This window comes from Salvelinus sp. IW2-2015, linkage group LG33, assembly GCF_002910315.2.
Source record: "Salvelinus sp. IW2-2015 linkage group LG33, ASM291031v2, whole genome shotgun sequence".
Classification (NCBI taxonomy): domain Eukaryota; kingdom Metazoa; phylum Chordata; class Actinopteri; order Salmoniformes; family Salmonidae; genus Salvelinus; species Salvelinus sp. IW2-2015.
Window position 1 is genome coordinate 8,668,037 of NC_036872.1, and position 10,656 is coordinate 8,678,692.

General features: G+C 40.4%; 1 protein-coding gene across 1 annotated transcript in view; it reads left to right on the top strand.

The window, feature by feature from the left end:
• Positions 1 to 10,656, top strand: part of LOC111957403 (small G protein signaling modulator 1) — an 84,849-nt gene continuing 74,193 nt past the window's right edge. The window contains exons 1-2 of the mRNA XM_023978203.2: positions 1 to 67; positions 181 to 224. Coding sequence (XP_023833971.1) covers positions 37 to 67; positions 181 to 224 — 75 coding nt within the window. The 5' untranslated portion in view covers positions 1 to 36. The remainder of the gene's footprint in view (positions 68 to 180; positions 225 to 10,656) is intronic.

Here is a 10,656-nt window from a genome sequence, read left to right on the forward strand (position 1 = left end):
CAGTGTGAAGGAGCTACGCAAAGGGGACCGGATTCCATGCCAACAACAACAACAGCAGCAATGGCAGGTAAGAGAAAACACGACCGTTTAAAACATAACCAAATGAAGTATATATCATGTGCTGAAGATGTAGACGTATTGTAAAATAAATGACATGACACCTTTTCTGATATGTTTTAGAAGCAGAGATGCGTCAGAGGCTACTGTGCACCGTCAAGAAGGAGGTGGGTGTTACCTGACAGCCTGCAACAATTATCGACTCAGAAAAACTAACTATTTGGTTATGAGTTAACTTTCGACATTGCTAAAATAGGCCCGCCCTGAGTAGATTGGCTATGTTTTTTTTTTTCTTCAGTTATTTACTTTTACAGTAACTATTCACATTTTCGTTTTGTGAGTACAGATTAGCCTACATACTTTAATAGCTTGTAAAATAGCACTACATCCACTCATGTGTATTTGCTATCCATCATTGCAAATAAGATGAACATTGGGACAAGGTGTAATATCTATTTTAAAGTCGACCATATTCTTAGAAGTAATGAAGTGTTTAATTAGGGGTTTAGGGTAGGCTATAGAGTACAGGCCTATAAATAATATGTTTATAGGGTCCAGTCATGGAACTCTAGCCTATAGGGTCCAGTTATTATTTGAGCCTTCATCAACAGATTGGCCCAAACTCATATGGGTTTTTGTGAAACATAAGAGTCTCTTGTTAAACCCATGTATTGTTAATATTTAACATCAAGTAAAATGTGTTTATAATGCAGTCATTCAAGACTCTTAAGCCACATTCTAATGTCGTAGTGACATCTAATTATGATACTAACTAAATAAGCTATAGGTATGTTCAATCAATCCATTGAAGAGTTGTTGCATAGAAATCCATGTAATCGTAAAGGTATAGTGCATTTATTTGTGTGAAAGTTAGTTTATTTTTTGACATCCCAAACACCCATGGTTTTGAATGCAATGCTAACTGACACAATCTGTGTTTACTAGTATTACTACCTTCTTCAAAAAATGTCTAGACAAGATATTCTGGAAATTAAAAAAATTGAGGAAACAGCAACACCATAGAGAAGTCTAAAATAAGCTAAAACTGCACAAAAAAAGTGATTATCACTTCAATAATAAGGGTTTCTCCCACAGTATTTATATTCTCATCATCAGCATCTTCTTCGTCAAATCATTTCAATCTTTCCGCGATGTCTTTAGGTCAGATTGTTAAGCACCACATGCTTGGTGTAGTAGGCTGATAATGGATCAGAGAAACCTCTCCTGTCTTCAGGGGTTCTTTGAGATGTGATTAGTCGGTTTTGTCTTTTGTCAGAGGACTCACTCTATCTTTATTGGTGTCATAAATGCGCGACACCCGTGTGTCACGCAAACAAAGACATCAAATCAAGTCTGTGTCTGAATGAAGGAGAGATTTCACCTCCTGTCGCGTACTCCTGATCTTCATAAAGGCCTGTCACCATCCTTATCAGGAGAGCACATACCACCCTGTGATAAAAAGCTGCCTGTGTTGAGAGGCCCTACTGAGATTCGCTTCCCCCAAGATCCCACTCAGTTTCAGCTCCCCAGTGCTCAGCGCTTAAACTGCAGTGGAGCAGAGTGGGACCATAAGACCAACGCAGTCTGTCTTTCCCCAATGATACAATATGATTGCTACACACTCCATCCAGCAGACCCCCGAGGCACACAGCCCGAGCCAGTGATTTGATTGCCCAGAAGCAACTATTGGAGTGAGGAATGAAAGTAAAATGATGCAGACAGTGGAAAAAGCACATATGCCTCTGACCATGACCTTTGACCTTGAGCACCCTGCAGAAGAGGTTGCTGAAAGCAAATGGAACTTGAATCACTAAAAGTGAGTTGTTAAAAGCTTTTTTTGTTTCCATTTCAATCCAAATAGTAGCTATAGAAGACAGGCAGTGGCCAGCTGTTGAGCTTTGAGCATCATGAACGTTCAACTACTAGGCTACATGCATCTGTCGAAAAAAATGGAATAGAAAGTAGTCTGTATGTAGACTTTGTTCTACAAGTCAAGTGTAGTGCGATGTCTGTAATCTGCCTTGAGTCACAGCCTTAACTAGCTAGCTACATTGGTAACACTATATATTAAGGTCCCTTAATAAATTATTTATAAACAGTAATGTAAAGAGTTTGCTTACCATTTATTAATCATTATTCCTACATTTGTAAATATAATAAAGTAATCTCTAAATAGTCTCTAGGCTAGCTGATACTAAAGCAGCCCATTGGATTCCATGAAAATGTGACACCTGGCGTCGGGGTGAGTTGCTGCCGGACACTTTAGCATTGGCTAGCCTAGCATGCTGGCGAAAAAGGCAGTTGAATTAAAATAGCTTTATAACTTCTAAGAATATGCTCGACTTTAAAATGTATATTACACCTTGCCCCAATGTTCATCTTATTTGCAATGATGGATAGCAAATACACATGAGTGGATGTAGTGCTATTTTACAAGCTATTAAAGTATGTAGGCTAATCTGTACTCACAAAATGAAAATGTGAATACTGCTGAAAAAGGCAGTTTAATGAAAATAGTGTTTATAAATGCGTAAATGACTATTTAGAGATCGCTTAATGACATTTTACAAATGTAGGAACAATTATCAACAAATGGGAAGTAACCTCTTTATCAATGGTTTATTAAGAGACCTTAATAAAAAGTGTTACCACTACATCGGCTAACCTTTTTCACAAGTAGCAAGCTGCCAAACTAGGATATGACCCACAAATGGGATCTATGTGCAGCACGCGTCTGTATCCGATCGTGAACGTTCGCCTGGACATGATGTGTTGTACTCGACGCTCTGTTTGTATTCATTCGTTCTTTCTCTCCTGTGTTTGCTTGGATACGGCTTGTCTGTTGACGTGGCAGTGAATGCTTGAATGTTCTCCCTCTCCAACTGGCTACGTGCCACTTTGTACAATGTCTACCTGGGTCTAGGCCAGAACATTATGCTTGTGGGGTTCAGTGAAGGAAGCATGCGAATAGTCTATACTGGACGTATCTGGGGCTCTCTCTCTCTTTCCCTCTCTCTCTCCCTCCCCCTCCCCCTCTCCTACACACACACACACACACACACACACACACACACACACACACACACACACACACACACACACACACACACACACACACACACACACACACACACACATCATCACACACACCTGTGTTTACATAAGGTGAGAGGAGGAGTAGGGCACAGTGGGCAACAGCTCACCTTTCATTTGCTTTTCTGTATCAAACACCTTTTTTTGCCTGGCTTCTTACTTAGGATAAGGTTTCAGCAAGGTCACAACCAATATATCGCATAATTATGACGCCCAGTCTCAGGGAAACCTCTCTCTGTGTCTCCAGGCTAATAGATATTTTTCATGGTCTCAAATCACACATGAATAGAAGACATTGTAGAATCATATTTTTACCTGGGTGAACAGAGACGCATGACAAATAACAGGAAAGGAACGCCTCTGTTGTCATTGATGAGGTGGTAATGAACCGGGTTCTCATGGCTTCATGGTTTTGCATATTTAACCTATCTTACTCAGGGGAATGTGTTATCAAGCTTTGTGTATAAATGGTGGTTATTACTATTCTTGGCAGCTGAATTATATACTACAAATTATAAATGAGTAACATTTGGAAACGTACCCAACAATGCATCCATTTGTGATTATGAAAGGCTGTGTTCAAACTGTCCATATTTAGCAAAGGAGACTGACAATAGGAAGGGAAATCGTTGAGGCCTTACAAGGTTCTTTGTTTGCTTCCAGTAGTAGGGAATTGACTTCAAGACATTTTGGAATAGGGCGTTTTGAATATTGAACTACCTTTTTAACCAAGGCATTTCAATGTGAATTCATCTTGTCTCAAGTCTGTCACTTCTCAGTACTTGATTTTGGTGTACGAGTCATTCACTCTAATAATGCACAGTAGGAACTGTCAACAGATGATTTTAGCCAACAGCTTGGCTTACATAATTGTGCTAGTTGTTTTTCACTGTAACAGCCCATGGGGATGGGAAAAGGTGTATGGGCCTTGGTCTGTCTTCCCTCTTTTTCTGATTGTGGCTGTGTAGCAGGAGTTAATGGGAAGACTGTGTAAATCTACTCTATCCAAGCCCCCTTATGCAGTAGTGGAGGGTTGCCAGGTTTGATGAGATTTTATCCCCACTGTGACAGCAGAGATGAAGAGTGATACTTGAAAGAGAATGATACCAGCACTTGCCGTTGCAGAACACGTCAGTAAAGATTCATATTGTGCATGGAAGTGATCTTGTTCTTTGGGCAATAAACAAGTTACCTATTAGCTGTCAAAAGTATTACTGCTCACATAGGGCACCAAATAGAATTAGCCTAAATGTCATACAAGAGAAATGGAAGAGAAGTGTACTGTAGCGTCAAAAGTGCACATAAGGTTAAACGTTTTTGGGAACTAGATTAATATACACAGTTTCAAAGGGTCTACATATTTATTGTTATAGAATTATGAAATTAAACACAGTCAGTATCCCTCCACCTAACTGTTTCCTATGCTGATGAAGGGAAATGTGAACCAATGATCATGCATAATACCAGTCATCTGTTTTTCTCATTGATTAATGGGCTTGTTGACGTTCTCTGCCACTGTTGCCTCAGTCCCCAACAGCTACAGTATCTCTCAGATAGCTGGCGGGGACTGAGGCAACAGAGTGACACGTGCCGTCGCCATAGAAACCCGCAGGTCGTCTACTAATACAGCTCACCAGTTAGATTCTGTGATGACTGAATGGGATCCAGATTCTGACTGGTGATGGGATAGAACCAGTAAGGCCTGAGAGAAGTGACGTGCCCCCCAGTTTGCACATTTACTTTAGCTGCTAACCAACCAATCAATGCACATTTGCTGTGCCCCATTGTATTTCAGCGGTCTGATTTTGTTTTGCGGTAAAGATTCACATGAACACATCCATGTGTTACACATCTAGAAGCACATCATCAATGAACAAGACATTATAGCTACATAGCTTAATAGAGGAAGCAGACTCCGCTTGATAACGTGATGTTATAAAGAAATATATTTTATACTGAACGAAAATATACACGTAACATGTACAGTGGTGGGTGTTGTTCACATGTTTCATGAGCTGAAGTAAAAGATCCCATCAAATTTTCCATATGCATAAAAAGCTTATTTCTCTCAAATGCCAAGATAATCCATCCACCTGACAGGTGTGGCATATCAAAATGCAGATTAAACAGCATGATCATTACACAGGTGGACCTTGTACTGGGGACAATAAAAGCCCACTCTAAAAGGTGCTGGCTGTTTTGTCACACAACACAATGTCACAGATGCCTCAAGTTTTGAGGGAGTGTGCAATTGGCATGCTGACTGCAGGAATATCCACCAGAGCTTTTGCCAGATAACTGAATATTAATTTCTCTACCATAAACCACTTCCAACCCCTGCCTCCCAACCGCAGACCACGTGTATTGCGTCATGTTTGTGAGTGGATGTCAATGTTGTGAACAGAGTGCCCCATGGTGGCGGTGGGCTTATGGAATGGGTAGGCATAATATTCGGACAACGAACACAATTGCATTTTATCGATGGCAATTTTAATAAACAGAGATACCTTGACAAGATCCTGAGGCCCATTGTGAGGCCCAACAGATGCATATTGTTATTCCCAGTCATGTGAAATCCATAGATTAGGGCCTAATGAATATATTTCAATTGACTGATTTCCTTATGTGAACTGTAACACAGTAAAATCTTTGAAATTGTTGCATGTTGCGTTTATGTTTTTGCTCAGTAAACTGTACATTACAATTTAGGTCTATATTTTACATTTAATGTCCAGTTAGATCTGACATTTGTGAGTGCCTCCCCGCAGGGAGGAAGAGTTTCCGATGACGGGTCTTCATCTGGTGGTGGAGGGTCGGCTGTGAACCTTTTGTAGTAAGACGCAAGTGAGAGAAACAAGAGTAAGCCTTCATTTAAATACATCACAACATGTATTCCCATTGGTGAGAAGAGAGCAAGGTAATTATTGCCCAGGTATGCCCATAGGTTGTTTAGCATGCGTGATAAAGTTGCATTTTTCAGCTGCTGTTCATTGGCCATAGAGTAATACGTGACTGACATTCTACACGAGGCTAAGGAGGAGGAGTGACATGACTTGAGCATGTCAACATCGGATATTACTATATACTGGTATTGATGCACGGACTGGTTTGGGTTTTTGCTTTACCTTCTATAATGGTATTTTAATGTTTGGTTTGTTAAATGTGGTATGCCGTTTGTAACATCCATTTTTATAGTTTACTTCGCCGCTTGAGTCATATTTATCCATGCCGCTTTCCACACAGAACTTGCCCCGCCCACTGTTACTCAAGGAGCACATTTGATGATCACTTGAGTTCAGTCTGCATGGTCAGTGCAGCACATGCAACAATGTTGATGACAACGATGCTGTTTCAACTTTGCTTCTTAATATAAATCCACAAGCGTTCTATAATTACACTATTAGTTTCTTTCTGCAAACAGCTAGTTTGTCTTTTCTTAGAAAGTTGTGGCTAAGCCGTGTTAGCCGCTAATGCTGATCGCTAGCTAGGCAAACGTAGCTATACAGCCTAATACCAGTGATGGTGTAGACCTAAATCAGCATGTTGTTTGTGCAACAGTATCTTCTAAATCAAAGAGGAATAGGCAAAGCATGAATATGTGCCCTACATGAAGGGGCTAAGAGAATGCATTTAATGTAGCTAAAGATTATAGGGCTCCATAGGAAACACTGACCAAGACTTTGGTTCCTATTACCCTGTCACAATAACTCCTCCCTGGCATTTTAATTAATTGTCATGTCAAACACTTTATTCAAAGTACCCAATATTATCATCTAACTAGTTAAATAAAGGTTACATTTAAAAAAATAAATGAATTAGAATATTCATTCATTTCCCATGATTCTAACATTTCACCTCACTGTTTTGATCTAAATTGTAATTGCAACATTTTGTTAAAAATAAGCCCAGGATTTTTTTGCCCATGCAGCTCTGTGTGTCAGTGTGGAAATTATCTCAAATGAGTGCAGAAATTAATGCAAATGCTAAGTTATTTTTGGTAGAGGTTTAATTGAACAGTATAAAACAATCAGAATGTAGAAAGACCCATTGAAATCACATAGAATGTGTCGCCACCCTAGGGTCACGCACTACTCATAGAAAATGAAAAAACATAAATACTGTCTTATATCGTCAAAACAATTTCAAATGTGATATTACATTTTGGCCAAATTGCACAGCCCTAGCTGTGCACATGGAGAGGAAACATGAATATGTTATGATTTTTTAACTAGGCAGTTAAGAACAAATTGTTATTTACAAAGACGGCCTAGGAACAGTGGGTGCCTTGTTCAGAGGCAGAACGACAGATTTTTACCTTGTCAGCTCGGGGATTCGTTCTAGCAACCTTTTGGTTACTGGCCCAACGCTCTAACCACTAGGCTACCTGCCGCCCCATAACTGACCGTCATGCTTACGGGAGCAAGCCATTTAGACCGCCTTACCGATTGAACCAACATTATCTACATTTCAATCGAGGACAGGCGAACTGAATGAACAACAAAGGCAAAATTAAAGTATAAACATTTTGTTACAATTGTTTGGGGAGGGGCCTCATCTCCGAGGGATGATCCTCGGAGTCAGATGTTGTGATGCTGGTAGCCCTGTGCGTGGCAGCTGGCATCGAAACACCCCCAGAAAGAATGTGAGTTACTCACCAGGGAGAAGGGACAAACCATGCAACATTTTAACCAGGGAGATTGGACACGCCCCAAGCAACGATTGGATCTAGAAATTGGAAACAAATGTATGAATTATATGGAAGAGATCCATGTAAAGAATGAAACAAAAGTGAAATTATGCTGTAATTGAACATTTCAAATTAAACAATGAATGCATAAGGTGCTGAGTGCCAGAATTGAACATCTGCTGATGTGTTTAGATGAAATGCAGGTCTGTGTCACGATCGTCTTCGTATTGTGAGGACCAAGGCGCAGCGTGATATAAATACATCTTCTTTATTTGAAGATGAAAAGAACACGAACACAAAAGTGAAGCTACTAACGTCAAACATAGACAATTACCCACAACCTACCTAATGCCTATGGCTGCCTTAAATATGGCTCCCAATCAGAGACAACGATAGACAGCTGTCTGATTGAGAACCATTCCAGGCAACCATAGACTTACCTAAACACCTAAACACCTACACTGAACACAACCCCATGAACTCTACAAAAACTCCCTAGACAATACAACCACCCAAGACGAGACAAACACACACAAACATCCCCCATGTCACACCCTGACCTAACTAAAATAATACAGAAAACAAAGATAACTAAGGCCAGGGCGTGACAGTCTACTTGTACATAGAACCTAACCAAATGCTACGGATATGCAAGTAGAACCTAACCATGTATGTGGTAATGTGATTTGAATAGATGAATTAATTATGATGACGCATGGCCTGCTGAGCACCAGAATCTTAGTTTCCAATGCTGCATCTACTTCTACGTAGAAACCGACCGAATGCCACGTCTGCTCGTACCTAGAATCCAACCACACATGCTGTAATGCGAGGAGGTAGGGACACATGTCAATGCATGCCTGTAGAGTGCCTAACATTGTTCAATTTGAGAATGTGTAATAATGAATAACCACCTTTCCTTTACTATTACAATAATTACATTTGTCGTTGGATTCTCAACAACTGTGGCTATGGAATGAGAATTATATGAACGAAGCAATAATGAATGACCAACAACTCTATATGCATGACTAATTATTATTCACATGAAATGACAAACTATCAATAACTATAATTTGAGGTATCGTGGAGCCATTATGAAGTTGATTAATTGAGCCTAACAAATGAAATGTAGGCAGAGGACAACCAATTAACCTACAGTAGTTGTTGGAGAGTGAGGGTACATAGTCTACGCCAGGTATCATTTTTATTGAGTGTATGGTCAGAGGGCCAGAACAGAATTACAAATAATTTATAGACTGCCAAAACATATAAACTCAGCAGAAAAAGAAAGGTCCCTTTTTCAGGACCCTGTCTTTCAAAGATCATTCGTAAAAATGCAATAAAGTGGTGCAATAAAGTGGTGACTGTGGGACCAGCCGTTGTTAGCTGGGTAGGATGTGATTAGGGTTCTTAGTGCGTATGTAATAAAAACACATAGGAGAGTGATGAAATAAGCCCCACGTGGAGCCAATTTATCCAGTTATACTAAATCTGATGTAAATGTAACTTTAAGATGCTGAAAAAGTTAATAATAATGCAATGTTGAAGAGAATAGCTATGAATTAGCATGATCATGATGTTAGCTCACCCTTTTGAAAATGAAAGTACTAGAGCCCGTGATACTTCCAAATACGATTTCACAAAATCGTCAACTGAATAGAGTCTTGGAAATCCAAATTAGTTGAATGAGTACTCAAGTAATCTTGAAGCTTGGAGCACTGGCCCCAGATATGGAAGGAAGTACGCCTTGTGCTGCAACTACTTTGCCGATTAACTACGAGACTGTGCTTCAAAGACGAGAGACATGATGTTCAGCAGTAACCTGTTTAGTGACGAGAGCTTGTGATAGAAGTTGGCCGCCAGGCCCAATTTGTGTACATAAATTATCAGTGGCATGAACGTGCGACAACCAATAAGCTATGATCACGCTAGTTACTTTGACATTGTATGGGGTAGACTGATAGCCGACCTGTCTATGCATGGTGTTTGGAAGATTCCCAAAGATTCCCAAAGATTGGGAATATACACAAACAGTGTAGCTATTCCCTCCGCAATGCAATCAAACAAGCTAAGTGCCAGTATAGAGACAAAGTAGAGTCGCAATTCAACAGCTCAGACACAAGAGGTATGTGGCAGGGTCTACAGTCAATCACGGATTACAAAAAGAAAACCAGCCCCGTCGCGGACCAGGATGTCTTGCTCCCAGACAGACTAAATAACTTTTTTGCTCGCTTTGAGGACAATACAGTGCCACTGACACGGCCCGCTACCAAAATCTGCGGGCTCTCCTTCACTGCAGCCGAGGTGAGTAAAACATTTAAACGTGTTAACCCTCGCAAATTATAAAGAAAAATTGTGAACAGTTTATTTTTATTTGTGGCTTTGAAATTTTAAAAAACATTCAAAATGAGCTATGCATTATGGGTCGAAATCTTGAAACCAACAGAAAAAACACAATGAATAAAGCCATGATGGTATTGGACCTCATTACTGCTTATTCAAACTTCTTCTTTTTATTTTTTTTTTTTGTTACTTCCCTTTTACTCCCCAATTTTCTGTGGTGTCCAGTCGCGTAGTAATTACTATCTTGTCTCATCGCTACAACCCCGTACGGGCTCGAGAGAGACCGAAGGTCGAAAGCCACGCGTCCTCCGAAGCACAACCCAACCAAGCCGCACTGCTTCTTAACACAGCGCGCACTCCAACCCGGAAGCACAGCCGCACCAATTGTCGGAGGAAAACGACCGTGTGCACCTGGCCCCTTGGTTAGCGGGCACTGCGCCCGGCCCCGACAGGAGTCCTGGAGCGCAATGAGC